At 42.9% G+C, this 21,752-nt stretch overlaps 3 protein-coding genes across 4 annotated transcripts in view; 2 read left to right on the top strand and 1 right to left on the bottom strand.

Moving 5' to 3' along the window:
- Positions 1–179: 179 nt before the first annotated feature.
- On the top strand, positions 180–8,992 carry LOC120567764 (elongation factor 2). The gene is made up of 14 exons (XM_039814774.1): positions 180–331; positions 1,653–1,867; positions 2,956–3,137; positions 3,275–3,486; positions 3,941–4,119; positions 4,471–4,576; positions 5,214–5,466; positions 5,616–5,811; positions 5,936–6,059; positions 6,220–6,462; positions 6,914–7,267; positions 7,379–7,561; positions 8,019–8,151; positions 8,320–8,992. The coding sequence occupies exons 1-14, from the start codon at positions 329–331 to the stop codon at positions 8,511–8,513; spliced, it is 2,577 nt and encodes an 858-aa protein (XP_039670708.1). The 5' UTR covers positions 180–328; the 3' UTR covers positions 8,514–8,992.
- A 1,262-nt stretch (positions 8,993–10,254) lies between these two features.
- LOC120567763 (BTB/POZ domain-containing protein 2-like) lies at positions 10,255–15,233 on the bottom strand. The gene is made up of 9 exons (XM_039814772.1): positions 14,677–15,233; positions 14,439–14,558; positions 13,996–14,152; positions 13,229–13,334; positions 12,937–13,134; positions 12,620–12,812; positions 11,756–11,843; positions 11,507–11,653; positions 10,255–11,327 (listed from the first exon to the last, which is right to left on the bottom strand). The coding sequence occupies exons 1-9, from the start codon at positions 15,231–15,233 to the stop codon at positions 11,166–11,168; spliced, it is 1,728 nt and encodes a 575-aa protein (XP_039670706.1). The 3' UTR covers positions 10,255–11,165.
- Positions 15,234–17,084: 1,851 nt separating this feature from the next.
- The window catches only part of LOC120567762 (protein unc-13 homolog A-like), a 33,427-nt gene continuing 28,759 nt past the window's right edge, over positions 17,085–21,752 (top strand). For both annotated transcript variants that reach the window (XM_039814770.1, XM_039814771.1), the window contains exon 1: positions 17,085–17,588. In XM_039814770.1, coding sequence (XP_039670704.1) covers positions 17,567–17,588 — 22 coding nt within the window. In that variant the 5' untranslated portion in view covers positions 17,085–17,566. The remainder of the gene's footprint in view (positions 17,589–21,752) is intronic.

Genomic DNA, 21,752 nt, shown 5'->3' with positions numbered 1-21,752 from the left:
GTGTGACATACAATGTAAAGCACTTTGAGTGGTTGGAAGACTAAAAAAGGCGCTATAAAAATGCCCAGTCCGTATTAAACCATTGTTTTATATGTCTATGTCGAGTACAGCAGTGGGCAGTTATGTCTTGGGACCCGGCTGTTGAGCAGCAGCGCCCCCTGCTGGTGCAGCCTCTGTCCTGCCATGCATCCGGCATTCGCACGCAGTAACAGCAAGTTAACAGCAGCAGCAGCAGCGTCTCTTCTATTACCAACGGGACTGCCTGCTCTGAGGCTGTGTGTTACAGCAATAAACCGTTAAACTCAAAGACCAACGATCTGCAGACAAAATGGTGAGTCGATACGGGGCTTACATGCGCAGATATTTGTGTTTTTGATCTAAGTTAGCGGTTGAGAAGCTGGCTGTCAGCCGCCCCACCGTGTAAACTTCATGTATAGTTATAATGGTAATGGTTTCGGTGCAACAAGCTGCAATTGAGCGTGTCAGGTGTGTGTGAATGGGCAGCCGATGCTCTGTTGGTGTTAACTGGTCCCATAAAGGCTCTGGATGTGGGTTGTTAACAACGTACGCAGCAGCCAGTTGATAAGGAAACAGCGCTCTGGCCTTTACTGCCCGGCCCGCTGTGACGTTCTTAGAAAATCCTTTAATATCAAGTCGCTACAGTGGCATGACTGTACAAATATCATGTGTTTACATGCTGTTAAGAGAGAAAGCACATGCTCACATGTCTTATATGAAGTCGGCGAATACTGTTTTTGCTAAATTGTAGATTTAGGTTAGATTAAAAATATATTGCGCAATAACTCTTTCTCTACCACGCGACAAAATATATTATAATTTACAATATGGCACCGACATCGATGCAGTGAATTTTCAATGGCGGACGGTGATTAATAATGGCGTATAAGGAGTTATTATTATGCTATGATCTCTATGTCTCAGTGAATGTCCGGACATCCAAAACTTGATATTTCTATGATTATTGTGTGGACTGAAAGGATGCTAGAAATGGTGATTTTTTTATTTTTTTATTTCCATTTTAACAATAACATTTATGATAATGAGACCCACATAGTCCTACGGTAAAAATGTCTAAATTCTACCAAACTATGGACAAAAATCTCTTTAAAAAGTCATGTTAAAAAAAATGTTTTAGTCCAGTCCTACTTAAGTTAGCATACATCCATTTTTTTTCCTTTTTTTAGGCCTTGTATCTTATTTGTGATCTCAGAGGATTAAGCATCAGCAACATGTATTGCTTGTTATTAGTCTGTTAAAAATCAAATTCTGAGTTTACATTTCACCTTAATATGAAGAATTTAAGTTATGAAACCTTGACATTCTGTTCCCTTGGGATTGTGAATTGGTTCAACTAGGCCCATTCAGCTGCAGCAAGTTAGTGGTGACTCAGTCATTCCTGATGTGTTGCTAGATTAGGAACCAGAAAGTAGAGTCTTCATGCAGTACCTGCTCTCTCCTCCTAGTCAGGCTGATGGATTCAGTTTCAAGTTTCTTTCTTTTTATAACTACTTGGAATGACTGCAGATCTGGTAGTGGACATAAATAAATACAATATGATGAATAAGATGAACCTCAGCTGGTTGTAAATGGATGAATGTAACCCCCCCCCCCCCTTCCCCCCTTCCCACCAGGTGAACTTCACTGTGGATCAGATCCGCGCCATTATGGACAAGAAGTCCAACATTAGGAACATGTCTGTGATTGCCCACGTGGATCATGGGAAGTCCACTCTGACTGACTCGCTGGTGTCCAAGGCAGGGATCATTGCTTCATCCCGTGCCGGAGAGACACGTTTCACAGACACGCGCAAAGACGAGCAGGAGCGCTGCATCACCATCAAATCAACGTATGTGGTTCAGAGAAGTGGGTTTAGAAACAGCTCAGTGTTTTTTGTGCAACCTATTAAAGGTGGTTAAACTTGTACGTATAATACGGTAAATTATTCATGACTAAGCAACAATTAAAGTTTAATTTTGGTGGAAGACACATACTTAGGTATTATATTAATAAGAGTTTAACCCTCAAAATCTCAGTTAACCTACTTCATCAGGACTGTGTGGGTGCAGTTTGATCAGATAGATTGACAACATAAAGTAACCACCCCAAACAGGTTGCCCAAGCATTGTTTCCAAAATGCTAATGCACAGAAATGACATCATGTTTTTCCAACTGAGTCCCGCCTACTTTAAAACAGGTGTGACAAGCACAAACAGAAATCACTCAATTGTAATAAGCAAAACTGTTCTAACTTGGCGGGAACACATCATTCATTGTTCATTGTAAGAAAAAAAAAAAAAAGGTTTTCAGGGCCTTAAATTTCAAACGTAGGAAACAAAAGAAACATTTTCCCAGTAGTGCATGTGCATAACTTAGTTATAGTTATACAACTTAGTTATTAACATGAAATACCTAAACGCTTCCACATTGTCTGATTTGAAAGTATTATATGAGTATTTGTTTTCTTTGCAGATCTCAGAAATTTGTTTGTAAAGGCAGAACACATGTTTGTCTGGGGAAATTGTTATTCTAGCCATGTTACAGTCCCATTTTGAGTTCCGTTATTTAAATATCACGTTACAGGATGCTGCATTTTCTAAAATCCACTCAGGATGTTTCTGTCTGATTCCAGTAAATGCACCAGCACTGACATTGAATCACATCAGTAAATATTTACTGAACTCATTCCAGTCAAGCCAGTTTGAAGCATTTGAACTGGAAAGTCTCCACTCAGCCATGTCTGCCTCGTTAGTGGTAAGTTAGAGGAGCGTCTGGCTCATTCCAGTATTGTGACCACTCACTTTAGAGATTCATTCAGTTGAACTTAATTTAATCCATCCTTTTTTTTTTTTTTACATTTATTTGAATGATGCAAAGGTAGCGATATGTGAACGGTGAACATGTCCCCAGCCTTTCACTGTCCCCTCTGTTATTCAGGGCCATCTCTATGTACTATGAGCTCGCAGATAACGACCTGGCTTTTATCAAGCAATGTGTAGACGGAAACGGCTTCCTCATCAACCTGATTGATTCTCCTGGTCACGTTGACTTCTCCTCTGAGGTCACTGCAGCCCTCAGGGTAACTGATGGAGCCCTGGTGGTGGTGGACTGTGTCTCAGGTAATTACATGACGGCTGACACCCTCGCCTCCACATCCTACACACACACACACACACACACACACACACACACACACACACACACACACATACTCTCGTTTTTTCACCCAGGCTCACCTGTCTGTTTCCTCTGACAGGTGTGTGTGTGCAGACTGAGACCGTGCTGCGGCAGGCCATCGCCGAGCGCATCAAGCCGGTTCTGATGATGAACAAGATGGACCGGGCCCTGCTGGAGCTGCAGCTGGAGCCAGACGAGCTCTTCCAGACCTTTCAGCGTATCGTGGAGAATGTCAACGTCATTATCTCCACCTATGGAGAGGATGAGGCGGGACCCATGGGGAACATCATGGTGAGGCAGATGCTTAAACACCACTCAGACACACAAAGATATGCTCAAACTTCAACTTGAACTGTATTTGTGTCCCCGAAGAGAGATAGGGTGTGAAAACTAAATGAAATTACTGTGCAAGGAGCATGGGTAGCAGCATCTGAGTAGCCTACACAGAGTCGGAAAAGTGCATAACGCACTTATCGAATCAACATTATGTAATCAACATACAACATTTGCCGACCTCAGCGTCAGCCTCCATTACATCACCAGCCCCTTTGTTAAGGTCTCTGACATCATCAACACATAGTCAATAGACTAGAATTTAAATAACCAACCAAGAAAGTAGCCACAGAATTCAACTTTGACTCCTCCCCTGTCTTGCATTCAAGAGGGAAAGTTGGGAATTGTTGCTATACATTTACGGTATCTGCGGTTACAAAGAATACTCAACTTTTTTTTTTTTTTTCCTCAGATTGACCCTGTTGTTGGTACAGTCGGGTTCGGCTCTGGCCTCCATGGCTGGGCTTTCACCTTGAAGCAGTTTGCTGAGATGTATGTGGCGAAGTTCACTGCGAAAGGAGATGCTCAACTGGGACCAGCAGAGAGGTGTAAGAAGGTAGAGGACATGATGAAGAAACTGTGGGGAGAAAGGTAAACACATATCCGGACAGAAATATCCTTCACATAGTAACTTAACGCCAGGCTGAAAAGCAGTGTTTTTCACTGCCCTCTCTGGTTGGAAGTTCCAAGTGTGTTTTCTCTCAGAAGTGTGCTCTGTTGCACCTGTAACCACGCCCAACAGGGATGTCACTGTGCACAGACCACACATTGGAGTACACTTCTACATCACAAGAATTAAAACCAAAACCTAGATTTTCAGCTGGTGTTAAGTTGCTCTTTGAAATTGTCTGGCACACACCAAAGAATCTTCACAACAGCTGGCATATACTGCACAATTGAATAGTTTATAAACTAGGTGTCAATCATCATTTCTGTGCACAGATTTTTTGACCCAGTTGCTGGCAAGTTCAGTAAGACTGCCACCGGTCCTGATGGGCAGAAACTTCCCCGCTCCTTCTGCCAGCTCGTTTTGGACCCCATCTTTAAGGTGAATGGAGAGAAGAAAAGTGACATAAACCTACAATGAATATGTTTACCAAGCCAGATCTTAATTCTTTGTATGGACCTTTTTCACAGCAGACATTTTGACTTGTCATAGTAGGAAAAGCCCATTAATAACCTTAACGATGGCTCAATTCCATCAAGTGTCCCAGTAAGCTATTTCAGTGAGTCAGCATGCACAGTACCAGGGCCTCTCCTAAGTGGAATGCAGCCATCATTAATGGTTTTGAATACAGCTGTGCTTTTCCTACTAGGACATGTCAACATGTCTGCCGTGAAAAAGGTCTATTGTTAAAAAAACAACAACATTTAAAGCACCTGCATGTAAGATTCGAACATGTCTGTCCTCTTACCTTGTAGCTGTAGCACAAAAAAAAAAAGACGTTATAGTAGACAGCTACCACATACAACCTGGAGGACAATAAGACCAATGGGCTGAAAGCCAAACACATAGACTGCACCAGTATTGTCTAATTTCTCTCCAAACAAAAACTTGCCATCTGAATTATTTTAAGATCACATAAAAGTGTACACATAAGGGCTCTAAAAGAAATGTTAAGGATGACTTTAGGGCTTTGAACTCAAGTTTAATGTATTCGTTTTGCCATCTCTTACTGTCCTAGGTTTTTGATGCCATCATGAATTTCAAGAAGGACGAAACAGCCAAACTAATTGAGAAGCTGAACGTCAAACTAGACTCTGAGGACAAGGAGAAAGAGGGGAAGGCCCTGCTGAAGGCCGTGATGCGCCGCTGGCTGCCTGCCGGAGAGGCCCTGCTCCAGATGATCACCATCCACCTGCCCTCCCCCGTCACTGCACAGAAATACCGCTGTGAGCTTCTCTATGAAGGGCCGGGAGACGACGAGGCCGCCATGGGTCAGTGGAACATTTTCACAGCACCACACACCTTCACCCTCTGGAGAAGACATCATTCGATATGATGATTTAAAATAATGACCAAATTTGTAAGCTTTTTTTTTTGGCTATACTATATTCAAGGCTTACTATCTCTGCTGTCTTCTCAGGTATTAAAAACTGCGATCCTAAGGCTCCTCTGGTCATGTACATTTCCAAGATGGTCCCAACCACCGACAAGGGTCGTTTCTACGCCTTTGGCCGTGTGTTCTCTGGCTGTGTGTCCACTGGCCTGAAAGTGCGCATCATGGGGCCAAACTATACCCCTGGCAAGAAGGAGGACCTTTACATCAAACCCATCCAGAGGTGAGCATGTTGATGTAGAAGCCACTTCACAGAGGCCTGGGATGGTAGGAGAACAGAGAAAATTTTTTTTTAGTGTATTTGATGGCAACTTTTCATAACAATGTCCTTCGTTCCCTCCATCCAGGACTGTTCTGATGATGGGCCGGTATGTGGAGCCTATTGAAGATGTCCCATGTGGCAACATCGTGGGTCTTGTTGGAGTAGACCAGTTCCTGGTTAAGACGGGGACGATTACCACCTATGAACATGTATGAACATTGCTTTTTTTTCCCCCTATATACTTAAGTTTCAATTATGGTGCACCACACAGTGCATCATTAGTTATTTATGCTGAATCATTGCTTGCTGTCAGCATAGTTCTTCCTGTTAGAACAACACTTAGCATAATGACTCTGGCTCCGTCCGCAGGCCCACAACTTGCGGGTGATGAAGTTCAGTGTCAGCCCTGTGGTCAGAGTTGCTGTGGAGGCCAAGAACCCCGCTGATCTGCCCAAGCTGGTGGAGGGACTGAAGCGTCTGGCCAAGTCTGACCCCATGGTGCAGTGCATCATCGAGGAATCCGGGGAGCACATCATCGCCGGAGCAGGAGAGCTGCACCTGGAGATCTGCCTGAAGGACCTGGAGGAGGACCACGCCGGCGTTCCACTGAAGGTGAGACAAGGAGAACGGAGATTTTTATGTGATAAACTCAAGAGCTTTACAAAGCTGTCTGAATGTGAATAGTTACATTTGAACAAGTTTTTCAGCTCAACGGCAAAGCTAGGAAAATAGGGCCAGAGTTGAGAATAACAAGATGAACAAGAATTTTCCTTTCAGAAACACTTAAAAGTGGGGCGCCTGGGTAGCTCCCCTGGTAGAGCGCGCGCCCAAACTGCATACATAGGTTTACTCCTCGACGCAGCTGCCGCGGGGTCGACTCCAACCCGTGGCCCTTTCCTGCATGTCATTCCCCCTCTCTCTCTCTCTGTCCTTTCATGTCTTCAGCTGTCCTATAAATAAAGGCCTAAAATGCCCCCCCAAAAAAGAAATAAAAATTTAAAAAAAGAAACACTTAAAGTAAAATGATTTGGATTTGACTACCTTTTCCTTCATCTCGTTCCAGAAATCAGACCCAGTCGTGTCTTACAGAGAGACGGTGACGGAAGAATCGTACCAGATGTGTCTGTCCAAGTCCCCCAACAAGCACAATCGTCTCTTCATGAAGTCCCGCCCCTTCCCCGACGGCCTGGCTGATGATATCGAGAAGGGGGAGGTCGGCCATCGCCAGGAGCTCAAGGTCCGTGCCCGCTACCTCGCCGACAAGTATGAGTGGGAGGTGACAGAAGCCAGGAAGATCTGGTGCTTCGGCCCAGACGGAAGCGGGGCCAACCTGCTGGTAGACGTGACAAAGGGGGTTCAGTACCTCAACGAGATCAAGGACAGCGTCGTGGCTGGTTTCCAGTGGGCGACTAAAGAGGTGGGCAGCAGATGCAACATGGCTCTGATGCATTTGTGATATTGTTCTTTTAAAAGCTTGTACTTGTGTACTCCCGAGAATGAGGTTGCAGTCTCTGTCTTCACCGTGCAGGGCGCTCTATGTGAGGAGAATATGCGCGCAGTTCGCTTTGACATTCACGACGTGACGCTGCACACAGACGCCATCCACCGCGGTGGAGGACAGATTATTCCCACAGCTCGTAGGGTCCTGTACGCCTGCCAGCTCACCGCTCAGCCACGACTCATGGAGCCTGTGTACCTGGTGGAGATACAGGTGTGTATAGAGGCATATTACCTCCAAAGTAAATCCTTTTAACATTGGGAAATGGTCCGATTGTAAAGGACCCTAAATCAGTTTTGTAAATCTTTCAATTTTATTTTAACATTCAAGTTTCTGTTATAATTGATATTCATACAGACTAAATTTGATTATGTTTTGATTAGCAAATTAAAAAAGCACGACTTATAAGGCACTTTAGGTCTACAACTACAAAAGGGACGAACGAAAGATGACCGAAAATGATTCCTTTTTAAGTGTATATCTATGACAGATCTACAAAAGTTTCGCAGATTTTTAAGAAGTGATTTTAGGTTTTCAAAGGAGTTGTTTATGACCGTACCGTTATGGAATTATGTACAATTTGTCAATGTGAAAAACCTTGCCACTTTACTCATCATCAGAATTATTATTATTACTTCATGTCTGACTGCTGTGCTTGTTGTGCGTGCAGTGCCCGGAGCAGGTGGTCGGTGGCATCTACGGCGTGTTGAACAGGAAACGAGGACATGTGTTTGAGGAATCCCAAGTGATTGGCACTCCCATGTTTGTGGTGAAAGCCTACCTTCCTGTCAACGAGTCCTTTGGTGAGTTTGTGTTTTAGTCTGTCCTGTACAATGTCTTTCGTTGTGGGATCTGACCCTTACTTTTGTAGTTTCATGACAAATATTGTATGAATATCTTATTTCTCTAATTCTTAGCGGAGAAGAATATTCCACTATTTAAATGTATGTATCTGTATGGATTGCCTCCAGGGTTCACAGCTGACCTGCGCAGCAACACTGGAGGCCAGGCCTTTCCTCAGTGTATTTTTGACCACTGGCAGATTCTACCTGGAGACCCCAGCGACCCCACCACTAAACCCTTCCTGGTTGTCGCTGAAATCAGGAAACGCAAAGGTCTAAAAGAGGGCATTCCTGCCGTAGACAACTACTTGGACAAACTGTAAACGCTGAGCCCAGGTTATAAAATACCAAATCAATCTCTAGACCCTACCCCGTGGGCACTTTAAATCTTTGCACAGGCTTAAAGACACATCGCACAAATTGTTTTGACTTTGAGTCCGGAGCAGAAACAAAGCTTTAAACTTTTGTTGTAGGCTAGTGGAAGCAGTGATGCTTTTTTTCATTTCACAGCTACAGTACACCAAGTGCCTAGGGTGAGGGTTTGGGGGAACAATTGGATCAAAGCAGTTGTATTCCTTGTTTCTTCTATTCCTCCACATCTTCCCCCTTTTTTTCCCCCCCTCTTATCTGCCAGGATGGGCCTTTACAGTGCACTGTGATACTGCTGCAATAATGCATATTAACATGGATCCTTGGCCAGATAAAACTATAAAAGCCACAAGAAAGTGTTACAGAATTCCAACTCCCTGCATTCGACCGTTGTTCAGTGGATGTATTAATAAAAACATACAACTCATGATGACTTCTGAAATTCTGTTATTTCTTTGGTGGGCTTAAGGGAATGGTTTACCCTTTTGGGAAATATGCATGGAGGCAGAGTTAGATGAGAAGATCGATACCATTCTCTCATTAGTACGGTGAATATAGTCTAAGGCTAGAGCCAGCAGCCAGTTAGCTAAGCTAGCAATCATTTCCATAAAGAATCAAAAAAGACTTAAGAACCATTAAATCTTGCACCAATAAGAAAGTTGTAAGACTGTGTGTGAGTGTATCACTTTTAATGTCTTTACTTAATTATCTTCTGTTGTTTTAAGTTTTATTATGCCTTCACGTCGGCAACAGCTGTAGCCGGAGGCATTATGTTTTCAAGTTGTCAATCGTAAATGTATCAGGAATGCCAGAAGGGAATTTCTTCAAATTTGGCAGAAATATTAGAACTGTGACCTCACATAACACGTTTTTGGCCATAACTCAAGAACTCATTCCCTAATGGTGACATTTCACAAAAATAAATAGGCTAAAGTGATCACATTTTATACCCAAAAAGTCAAAGGTCAACTTCACTGTGAGATCATAATGTTCTGCAGAAAGAAAACACTTTTCTGTCCATAATTCAACGGCATAACTCAGGAACAGAACAGCAGATTGAGACCATATTGGCCATGGATCGTTCACATTTGGTCAGATACTGAAATGGTGACGCTAATTTTGGGTCACATCCTTGAAACTGTGGTGATTTTCCAGATTTTCTGTGCTGCCGGGTCGAAGATGTGTGTGAAGCATCCGGGTTTCACCAACAAATACACTTGATAGCTTTAATAAAATTTCTTAAACAGTCTTGACTGCATATTTAATGAGTCTGGCCAGACATGGATGTAAAAGCAACTTGACTGGTTGGTGGAGGCATACAACCAATAATAATAAACACCTAATTTGTTCTTCTTGTTATTTTGGTACTGTGAACTCCCCCATAGCATTTTGTTCTCAGGATTTATTGTTTTAATAAAGAATGGAAAATAAATATTCCCAAACATAACAGTCGTCGATTAGTGTGCTTTAGAGGTGTTGGACAAAGCCAGGCTGTTTCCAGTCTTTATGCTAAGCTATGCTAACCGACTGATGGGTGTAGTGTAGCCCAGTCTTATTTTTAGCAGACAAACATAAGAGTGGTATTGATCTTCCCATCTCACACCAACAAGCGCGTTTCCCAAAATGTTATGTTTTTTGCGTAGGTTAAGTTACTCCTGGGATGGGTTCTTTTCCAAAATCACAAACACCACAACATTTTTTTTCTTCACTCTTTAATCAATAGTTATTTCAAGTTACATATACAATGTTATTAAATGCAACTTTAATATACAATCCTTTAACTTCCGAACCAAGACGGAAAGCTCTTCCGCCCACACTTTTTAAAACAAAGCTAAAAAGAAACATATCTGAAGAGTTAGTGTGCATCCATAGAACAAACAAATGAACATATGCAAGGCCGAAAAGTGCAAGGTATCATGGGTATAGGCAACTACCAAGCAAGGACACAAGATATCACAGATAGTACTGTATGTAGAAACCCGAAAATTGCCTGCCATTATCATATTGTTAAGATTAATATGAACTTTGGTTCAGAGTTCATAAAGCCTATGAGGTCTATGGAAGTTACAGCTGATGTGGAATTGAGTGCAACGCTGGTCTGTACTGAACCGTGATGAGGATCTTGTCTTGGCAAATCTTTTAAACTGTACATTCATACAGTTGCGACTCCTTTGCACTAATGCTGTGGAGTACAGGAAGGGTAATTGTACAACTTAAGTAGAATTCAGCCTTATGCCGTCAATCCACAGCAGTGACATCAATACTGTGAATAATCTGAGAGGCTCCTCTCTCCCTCTCTCCCTCCGTTGTGGAGTCGGTTACAGTCATGTCTGTTTCAGAGGCTGGCATCACATCGACACAAAGGGATAAAAGGAAGCCGCTGAGAAAGAGAGAGACAGCATCTCAAATGACACGCTACGCCCCATGTAGTGACCTACATCGCTTTACGGCTATTTATCTTCCCGTGTGGCCGACAGTAGTGCACTATATGGAGGGAACAGTATGATGTCTGAGAGATTAGTCCCCAGAACGGCTGCTGAGGCGTGGCCCCGCGCTGGTGTCAGGTTGTCACATTTGATGGAAGATCCTTGCTATGTCATAGGTGACTATGTGTAGAAGATGACCTCGGGAATCTGTCCGTCCTCTACAGAAGTGCCGTTGTTGTTGCCCGCCGCGTAGCAGAAGGTGAAACACGTCTTTGTGCCAGTAGACGATGACTCGTGTGTTACCTTTCGCATTCCCTTAGTCCCATAATGAGAGTCCGGGCCCTGCAAGACAGACGGAGAGGGTTGAACACACTGGTGGAGCCAATGCTGCACAGTGACAGGTTAGATATTCTAAAGTGTCCACAAAGGGGGAGAAGAAACGAGCTGAAACAATAAATCCATTAATTGATTAGTCGATCAAAAGAAATATATATATTTTTTTATAAATCATTCATTATTACCTTCAGTGTAGCACAGGCAGTGTAGTTGACGTTGGGTAATATCTCCACTGGTTCTTTGAACATGACTCTGAAGGTGTTGGCTGACCCGTCACAGCTGAAGCCTGTATCATTCTGGCCCAGCACCGTGTTGCTGTCTGTGTGTATGATCTGCATTGAGAAATGAAATGCAGAAATTAAAAATGATACTTCATGCCTACAAGGTACAGCGAGACGGGACACAAACGTTTTCCGACGGGTTCGGGTCCACACCTGTATGTTAACTTGGTAGTCTGTGGGTCCGTGTATAGAGCCGTAGAGACCGAACCCAACCACAAATATCCTTCTGTTTACTGAAAACCTGAGGAGAGAAACGGAACGGAAATATATCAAGAGGGGAGAGGGGATGACATAGTTGACTGTGTAAACACAGCAGAAAAAGCACAGGTGTAACTAATAACATTAACGATGGTTCTGTCACAACATGCACTACCACCGTTTGTTATTAGTTCCACCTGTGCTTGCCTTGAAAATGGTCTATTAAGGACTATAGTGCTAATCCATGCTGCCTTTTGACAATTTATTTCTTTCAACCAGGACCTAAATATTGATATATACGAGTATGTATTCTGTCCTGTAAGGATAGCAGTACAGCAGATGTTTTTTCAGGTCTCTTAAAGTTTGTGTTCCAGTTAATAAAGTCCCTGGCTTTATATCATACAGTATAATATGGCCACAATCTGCTTCATTGTCTGTTCTTACTGATTGACTGATTAAATACATTGAAAATGTTAATTTGTCTCAGTTTAAGTGAAGCAGGCAAAAGGTGCAAATGCTGCCAATGTCACCTACACTAACACAGTGGTGCTGTGGAGCTTATTTTCTTATTTAAGGTTAAACTCTAGAAGTGGACTCACTGACTATATTGTAATTTCCTTGGTTGATTAAGATCATGGGCCATTTTTAAGTTCATAAATAATTAGGGTACTAAATATTTGCTCAATAATTGATTACATTTAATGAATACAGTGGTTCTCAAAGTGTGTGGTGTAAGAACCACTGAATGAATTGTCTTCCAAGTGATTTTGGTAAGTAAGGCTGTAATTACATTTTTAAAATGCTCTGCTCCTCACTCACCTTATGCGGTCGCTTGTCCCGCTGTAACCCCAGCGGCTCTCCACCTGTCCAAAACGTGTGATGCTGCACTCCTTCCCGCGGAGGCAGCAGCGAGGCCTGTCAATGAACTCCACGCGAGGCTTTGGGTTTACTGTGAAGTGGAGGAAGAGACTCACCACCTCTCGGTCAGTCAGAATACTGGACTGGGCTGGACCTAAAAGGGACGATGACAAGACCAGAGGATGAGGATCAGGGTCCGAAGCACAGGAGGAGTGTGCGAATGAATGAAATGTATGAAAGTAAAGCTACAGTGTTGGTTTCATTGTGTTTCTGTTCACCTGCAGCAAACTCCTCAATGGTCATGAGAGGAAAGCGGATGAGTGTGAGAGCTTTGCCCAGCACTTTGCGTTTGTTCTCGGGTGTGGGCTGCAACTGCTGCCTGTGAGCCTCTGCCTCTGCCCAGCGCACCGCTGCACCAAACAAACGCACCTCCCTCACGCCGAGAGTATCCCTCTCCAACACTGCCACCAATGTATCTAAGGGAGGGAGAGATGAAAACCCAATGGTCAGTTGGGCCGTTCATTCTGAAACCCAACTGTGACTATAATGACAATCACAAGGCGACATTACCCAAATCTATGTCCGTAAAGCCTTCAGCGGCGAGAGCATCTCCAGTGTTCTTATCGATGTTCTCCAGGCAGAGGCTGGCAAGCTGAGGCTCATCAAACAACCGTGCCTGAAACGAAAAATACACCAACACGGCTCAGTTAAAAATTTAGAATTGACAACTGCAATTAAAAAAAAAAAAAGACAATTCAATAAGTGCCATGATCGCAATAAGATCTAAGAGTAGGACTGGATTTCAAACCGTAATACTTTTGTTTGGAACAGACCGAAATATGTCAAAGCACCGAAAGCTGGCATCAAATGTGTTGTACAGACTTGTAACTCGGTTTACTTTTTCTTTGATAGACAGTTTCTGATTCAAATCATAATTTAGCCAATGTAAGACTATTTTAGTTTTTGTACGACTGCATGTGTTTAGACAACGTGTAATATTTGAGAACGTTGGCTTCTTTTGTTATTTAAAAAGTGTTTTGTCGAAAAAATTTATACATTTCTCAAAGTAAAGTATCGTAAGAGTGTTGTAACCAAAACCCTGCTATCGTATCAGCACCAGTATCAGAAAAAATGAATCAATATCCAACTCTATCTGTGGGTTTAAAAAATGTCAGCTCTTTTGCATATCATACTGGCAGTATTTGCACACAACATCTAGGGCAGCAAAACTAGGAGTTGAAATAAGCCACTTAATTGCCTATTAAGATTTAGAGGCACTGCAATCAGTCTGACACATCAAGTTGCCTTGTCAACATTTATAGCTGGGGGAAGCAGACCTGTGTGAGCAGCATGAAAGCATTGTCTGCTCGCAGGTTCTTCTTGAGGAACTCCACACAGTGAGCCTCCAGTGCTGGTACTGCATACTTTTTAGCTGTATATAGAGTGGTCATCACCGTCTCAGGCCCGATCTGAACTTCATCCGAGTAGAGAAACCTGCAGAAGGATCACAAGTTATACAAGACATTCGAATTGTATTGCCGCACAGCATTTAGTGACCTGTATGCTTAGTATTATAATTAATTAATATGATCATACGATGAAGGAATTGGTTATGAAATTTGATGTTGCATTGTCAAGCTTAATTTTACCCGCGACTTCTCGCTATTTCCCAAATAAGCTACTGACATGACATTTAAAAAAAAAAAAAAATACAAGCCAACGTAAGGACACGCAAATATTCAGTTTAAATGGCACGCTCTCGCACTCACGCGCTCCTTACTTTAGCAGGGCCAGAAAGGCAGCTGGCTCCACATCAGGAAGCTCGATTTCCGTTGAGGTCGTCGCCATCCCACCGTTGAACATCGCATCAAATACTGCGCTCCCCACAGCCAGAACAAACCTGCCAACGTCGGCAATCCGCAACAATAAAAAGAACAAGAGAGAGGTTACGTATTTTCGCGTTGCAGATTCACAATTAGCTTGCTAATATTTTTGAATGCTCATACTGCAGTTCTTACCTGTGCGCAGGTATCCTCTGAACCCCCATTCCTTTGCCCACTAAAAAATGAACGTCACTGAGCACTTCGTTGTTGAAGAGGAAAGCAAATCTCTCCTTGACGGTGCTCTTCGTTGCCTGCCAGTTGTACACTGGCTCTCGGTAGACCAGCACAGACGCAGCTGCCGGAGTAGCTGTGGGTGCTGCCGACGCCGACGCATTTGACGCTGGGGTGGTTGCCATGTTAGACGCCGGGGTGGCCATGACTCCGGCTGCCGCAGCACCTGCCGCAGCGGACTGCTGCAGGGAGTTCTGCGCAGTCGGCGGTGCTCCGCTCGAAACACCGTTGCTGTCTCCCCCGCCAGGCCCCATCTGTGGGTTGGGACGCCTCGCTGCTCCCTGTGCTCCCCCAGCCGTACCGACCGCTGCGCCGTTGGATGCTGGCATGGAGAAAACGCTGTTGCTGGGCTGGCTGTTTCCCAAAGGACCCGGGCTAGAGAAATTAAGGCAAGGAGGCCTGCCGCTGTTGTCTCCAGCAGCCATCTTGAACCGAGAGTAGGCGTAAACAACACACTTCATCGCTTTGAGTATTTCTAGTAGTCTCGACAGCCATAGCTGTCCTTAGCTGCCCCCTGGCGTTTGTTATTGTTACTACATGGTGCTCTTACATCTGCACAGGGCCATTTTCCTCTCACATCAGTTTTTAATCTATAGCAAACACGCCTGTTTATGATTGCTTATAACCAAAACACCACCTTTTTAGGGTAACACATAATCAGATGCTTTCGTAGTCCTTGTTTTAACTATACTCATTGAGGACAGTTTAAAATCGGTCCATTTCAGTCCAGACTTTGGGTGTTTAGTGCATAGACTGTTTATGGCCCACATCCACACTGCCCTAATCAGGCAGACTTTAGGCTTATTGCATAGTGAGGTGTTTAATCCCAGGTCCTTGAGCTTTGTGACGAGCCTGGAGGGAACTTTGGTGTTAAATGCTAAACTGTAGTCAATGAACCGCAATCTCTATTGCTTCCTTTAAGGTAAGATAAGGTTCTGTGGAGGATGTATGGTATCTTCTGTTGATCGGTTGGGACAGTAGGCAAACTGTAATGGGTCCACTGTGCTGGGTAGTGAGCAGCAGATCGTCAACCAGTCGTTCAAAGCATTTCACTGCTACAAAGGTGAGTGCCATTGGGCGGTAGTCATTCAGGCAGGCTGCTCTTGTTTTTTTTGGGAGAGGATTGATGAGTTCTTGAAGCACGTGGGAATGACAAATTGTATTGCAGCTGCTGCAGCAGCACTCTTCCCTGTTGCTGTTAAAAGTTAACTGCTAATACTTTGATGCACAACATTTTGACTTAACAAAAATATAACCATAATAATAGAATTGGATAAAGCAACTCCTTCAAAATTCCAGTTCATCAAAATCACTTCAAGCATGTAAAATGGCACAGGTATTTGGTTCTAATGCCGATTACAAATGACCAAAGCAAATAATATTTTCCTTATCCATTGGCTATATCTGATAATTTCCATGACGGTATAGTGATAATAGGCTATTTGTAAGAAACTGCAATAGAAACGGCATATATTGAAATAGCCTATTGCACTTAATTACATAAAACTACACAAAACTGTCTAAGTAGGCCTAGCCCTACTTCCCCATGTATGTGAGCAAGTCAACAGACATAAACAGAGAAGACCAACTTTAGGCTCCTTCAGGTTTTAGCTGTAAAGTTGAGATTTAAGTAAATAAGCTATTTTTTCAAAATCTAAATTGTAAAGACATTAGACAATACAAAGCATGTGTGCACCAATATCAAATGGATCTTTTTTAAGCATCAATTGAATATCACGTTTTATGATGATGTGTTTTATTTATTTATTATTATTATTATTATTATTATATTATCAGGGCCTTAGATTGCACTAAGAACAACGAGATCGTGTTCTCTGTATTTTTTCGCGGAATGAGGGAGGTGGGGGGACATATAGCCTACATTCTATAATTGAAAATACACAGTTGGCTCACATTGGCTGATTCCAGTATTTGGATTATATTTCATTACCTTCAGGTCAACCTGAAGTATATAAATGATTCACCACCCTACTATAATTGTATTCCCGGTATAGAGCAAGGCTTTGAAAGAGGATTTAAGCCGTCATATGGGAAATAAAAATGTAGCCTAATTAGAGAAAATGGGACTCGTGACCATTAGCATATAAAACACGTAAATCCTGTCTTTAGCCCTGGCTAGTATTATTTCTTCCTTTCAAACGTGTTAAAATGAAAATATGAATTGATTGAAGAGCCTGCCAGAGTAGGCTAGGCTTGGCAAGTGCAATGAAATAAACAAAACAATACATTTTAAATGTAGTTAAAATAGTGGGTAGTCTATTTTAGGAAAAAAAAAAAGACGACCTGGTGTGTGTGACTTTGAAAACAATGAATGGAATTCCTCGCCGACATCACTGAGTGCATTACACCGGCCAGGCCCATCCCGTCTCCTCCTCCGTTCACCACACCACGAGCCCCTCTCCGCCTGCTACTCATCAACCGTGACGTCAGGGCGGCGCGGGGGAGCTGTCCTCGCGCGGAGGGTGCTGCTGCTGAAACAAGATGGCTGTGCGCGCAGGAGGAGCAGCGGAGGAAAGCTGAGGCAATGCAGAGGAGGAATGAAGAGGGGGGGCGAGGAATTCACTCCTGTGTGTCTTGTCCTGCCAAACGAGCAACAGCTCCGCTGAGAAAGAGACGAGCGCTTCTGACAAGATGCTAATTGGTTTCCGTTGCCATTTAGGGTAACAGTTTGAGTTTTTTTTTTTTTTTGTAACCAAGAGACAAACGGACTGACCAAACAAATCACGGAGCACTCAGTAGAGGACAGCCGGGGACCCTCACACCGCTATCAGAGATGTCCCTGCTATGTGTGGGAGGTAAGGGAGGAAATTAAAAGGCTAATGGAAACCCTTGTTTGATGTTATTGAAGTAGCCTATCACTTGCTCGCGGTTTAGCTGCACCAGTTGTCTGACAGAGCCTGCGGGCTGTCAGCTCCGTAGAAAAGTCTGTGTGGCCGGAGCACCGGTGGGTTTGTGCTGATCAGTCATTAAATCACACGGTATATGGTTAACGGAAACACAGCACGCTTATAGTGGGGGATGCCACTGGGATAGGCTACTTTTACCGGCACTGTTGCAGAATAGCCTAACATATTTGTTTAATTTTACTCAAATAAATATGCCTTGTGTGAATGACTTCTGACAGCATAGAAAAGAGACACATTTGTTACCGGCATTCGTGACTGTTAATAGTAGGCTAGGCCTAGCCTACCAGAAAAGAAGCTCTTTAAATTTCTTTAAATGTCTACATGGAGGAGGAGAACCGCTGTTTCCTCTCCCGGTGGGTACTGTTGCGGCGTGTGTGTGTCATTCGCTCTGTTCATTCATGCGTGGGCAGTCAAAGGAGGTGGAGGAGGACGAGGAAAAGCCCCTGCCGCCCCTGCCGCTGCTGCTGCTGCTGCTGTTGCCGCACCGCCGCTTTGCCGCTCCGATGTAGTCGTGAGGGAATACTAGTCGGCTGGAGATGCTCGTCACTTCTCGACGTTTTCCCTGAAGCGATGCGTCACCACCTCCTCTTACCAGACTCCCTGAAAGCTCCTGATGCTGACGCTGTTGCCTCTGCGATGAATAAGCATCTGTGATTGCTCATAATCAAGTAACACCAGCTCCAGCTTCACACATCGAGGGCGTAGTAATCAGGCCCAACCTGAGAAAGAGGGGAGCCCTCCAAAACGCATTTTGTGGTCCTTTTGTTGGACACAGGGCGTTGAATCACAATTGCAAAAACAACTTATGAAACAACTCGAAATTATGAGCTCTTGTGTTAAGTCAATCTGGAACAGACAGGAATGACAATTAGGAAGGTTTTGCTAATTTGTCATTTGACTTGATTTTAAGTAGAGGAGGACCTACAAAAGTATGTTTTAATTACTGATTACTTTCTCAATAATTCTCAATTGATTAGACCTATTTCTTGGTCTATGAGATGTCAGAAAATGGTAAAACAACATCAACAATAGCTGAAACCATTGGTTCATATTAGTCAAGTAAGCCAAAGAAAATTAAAATCTGCAACTATATTGATCATTTGTTACTTGTTTTTAAGTAATAATTTAATCACAAATGCCAGTTATTGTCTTCCAGCTTCCAGAAGAATTGGCTTCTCGTTTTTTTTTTCTTTTTGAGAATTTCTGTGCCTTTCTTTGCCTGACAGTAAATTGAATATCTTTTAGACTATTGGTTGGACAAAACAAGACATTTGACGACATGACCTTGGTCTTTATGATATTGTTGTGGGTGTTTCTTTTAACCATTTGCTGACATTTTCTAAACCCAATGACTAATCAATTCATAGAGAAAATAATTGGCAGATTTATTGATAATAATAATTATTAGTTGCAGCCCTAATTCCAATCATAATTGCCAAAAACCTGAGGTGATGTCTTAAAATGGCTTGAGTGTTTGATCACATAAAACAAAGAAAAGCCTCACGTTGGAGTAGATGAAACCACAGAATATTTGTAATTTTACTTGGAAAATGACATATTGATTAAATAAAACATTTGCAGGTTATTTTTCTGTTGATCAACTAATCAATTAACCAACTAATCCTTTAAGCTCCAAATCTGATCAAGCAATGGTCAGTGAGGTATAAGTGTGTAGAGGTATGTTTAAGCTCAAGACATTTGTCATAGATGGAAAAATGGCAATTATGTAGGGACAAAATGAAAGTTAAGGGGGTTTCAAAGTCACCTTTTATGTCAGGCCCATTATGGATGCTACCCCACCTCATCCTGTCCCGCCAGGTCCACCCGCTGTCTGTCCCTGCACCGAGTCAGTCCCAGGTGTCATTAAGACCCTGAGCAGTATTCATTCATAAACACCGGCTGCGGCTGTCAGTGTCGTGGACTACGAGACTTGGCAGAGAGCCCTCTTTCTGTTCCTGTTACATCATTCATGCTTACCTGACTGGAGCTATTTCTGGCCTCCACAGTACTTTGCGCCTCTTGAATAGGCAGCATTTCTTTGGAGCATCTGCCGACAAAGCAGAATTCAGACACAGATACAGATTAACTCTGAAAAACTTGGCATCTTTTCCTTCAGATATCCCACATATTTTTTAAGTCCAGTTTTCTCCCTGTCTTGATTTTGGACACTAAATCTCGGAGCGTAATGTCTCTGTCAGCAGTTGCAGGGACGACTGCAGATCTGTGTGTATATGTGATCCTTCAGAATAAGGCGCTGTCCATCAGAATCATGTCAGCCCTCATTTTGTCATTGGATGGCTGAACTCAGCTCACCCACTCCCTACTTTACATTCTCTGACAGTTCATGTTAAAGGGTTTGCTTGATTCCCTGTCGAGTCTCTGTTTTCTTGGCAATCTGCTTAGTTCCCATAAGTCAGAGTCTGCTGTGTCAGAGGTACTTCCTGAATGAATTCTCTGCTTAAAAAATGGGGTTACGCAAAACTTACTGTCGGGCCTTACCGATTGTGCTGTGCATCCTGTGAATAAAAAACCAAGCACACAATGATTTGTTATGTCCTTTAAGACATTTTCAGATGGTGATTGATAGTTATAGCTTTGACCTCGTTTTCTGAATGGAGGCCACTTACCCATTCCCTACATTTCAGTAGATTTATCCAATGTTACGTCCTGTCACAGGCCTGTTGTAGTTGAGTTATAGGCACTTGCATGTACAGTATTTGTATGTGTGTGTTGGGGTTGTCCTGTCTGCTTAGATACATGCAATTGTGACAAAATATTGTTTGTGAGGCTTGTGGACATTTCTCATTGTAACTCATCCTGTCAGAGAGATTTATGATTGTATGGTATTATAAAGCTTCAGCTTTCCACTGTTGAAAATCCAATTCCTTTTATATTGATCTTAACTTACTGATATATTTCCAGGGCTGCTTTTAGTGTTGACACTAAAACACCGCACAAAGCAGGCTCTAATGTGGTCCGCCTAAAAGATTTAAAGGATTGCTGAAAACATAGTTTGGCTCCTTTTATTGTCTTCATTTATTCATTGTATTGAATTATGTCATTTTCTTTTAACATTTACAGTGAGCTTTCAGCTACAGCTGTGTTGAAAATGGAACTGGGCCTCAAAAGGATGTCGAGCCAGTGCCGGAGCAGAATCTTGACCTTAAATTAAGATGCAAACACATAGATGTATGTGTTGCACATGTTGAGTTGACATTAAGGTTGGTGAGGTATAAATTGGAAGCGGAGATATTTTCATTGCTGCAGGTACATGTGAGTGAGTCACTGCAGTTGAGTGCGTGTGTTTGCTTCTGTGCCAGCTGATGTAACAGCATGGCACTTAAGCTGCAGATTTAGCTTAAGTTTGAGTGTTTCATGAAAGAAATACGAAGTAAAAGTAGTGAGGGATAGAAACAAGTGCCTTGCTGACTCAGAGCTTTTAACGTTGGTTACTATGGTGACCGTATCTGGTGTGCATGGTCTGCGGAGAATATTGTGAGATAATTCTTGAATTAATAAAGGTGCAGGTTCGGTTACTTGAGCTTCATTTGAATTTTGTTAATGCAAACCTGTGTGTGCATGATGTGTACAGGGTGGCGTGGGGATCTGGAGCATGTGTGTGCGCGGTGGAGAGCAGTACATCAAAGCTGGTAAAAAGGTGCTGCAGAGAGAAAGCCTGGGCTTTGTACTTTGAATAATCCTCTGACGCATTGTGTTTGATAAAGGTGGGAATTTTTCCACAAATTCCCAAAGTTAAGGCATGATTGGGCCCTTCATGTTGATCAATGGTCGTTTAATTTTAAAAGTCGGAAAAATGAAATGGTTTCCTACCACATCTACTACTATTAGAATTGGAATTTCTTCTATTAAAAAACATGTTATTAATGGATTTGATTAATCCATGCAATATGGTTCTTTTTTTTTGCATGTAGGTATACTGTACCTTCTGTTTTTTTTCAGCGCGGTGTGTTTCTATGTTTTGCCACCACACTCCATGCCAACATGTCTGCACCTTATGGCAATGAGGCAGAGCACTTAGTCCAAATCTGCATG

The sequence above is a fragment of the Perca fluviatilis genome, chromosome 11, assembly GCF_010015445.1.
Source record: "Perca fluviatilis chromosome 11, GENO_Pfluv_1.0, whole genome shotgun sequence".
NCBI lineage: Eukaryota > Metazoa > Chordata > Actinopteri > Perciformes > Percidae > Perca > Perca fluviatilis.
Note: the sequence above shows the minus strand (reverse complement) of the source record. Positions and strands in the feature narration are given on the sequence as shown.

Coding starts and splice junctions, on each gene's coding strand:
- LOC120567764 (XM_039814774.1), top strand. Junction 3,487..3,940: donor GACCCATGGGGAACATCATG/GTGAGGCAGATG, acceptor TTTTTTCCTCAG/ATTGACCCTGTTGTTGGTAC. Junction 8,152..8,319: donor TCCTGTCAACGAGTCCTTTG/GTGAGTTTGTGT, acceptor GATTGCCTCCAG/GGTTCACAGCTGACCTGCGC.
- LOC120567763 (XM_039814772.1), bottom strand. CDS start 15,233: ATGAAGTGTGTTGTTTACGCCTACTCTCGGTTCAAGATGGCTGCTGGA. Junction 11,844..12,619: donor GGGACAAGCGACCGCATAAG/GTGAGTGAGGAG, acceptor TTCTCTCCTCAG/GTTTTCAGTAAACAGAAGGA. Junction 11,328..11,506: donor CTGCCTGTGCTACACTGAAG/GTAATAATGAAT, acceptor TCTGTCTTGCAG/GGCCCGGACTCTCATTATGG.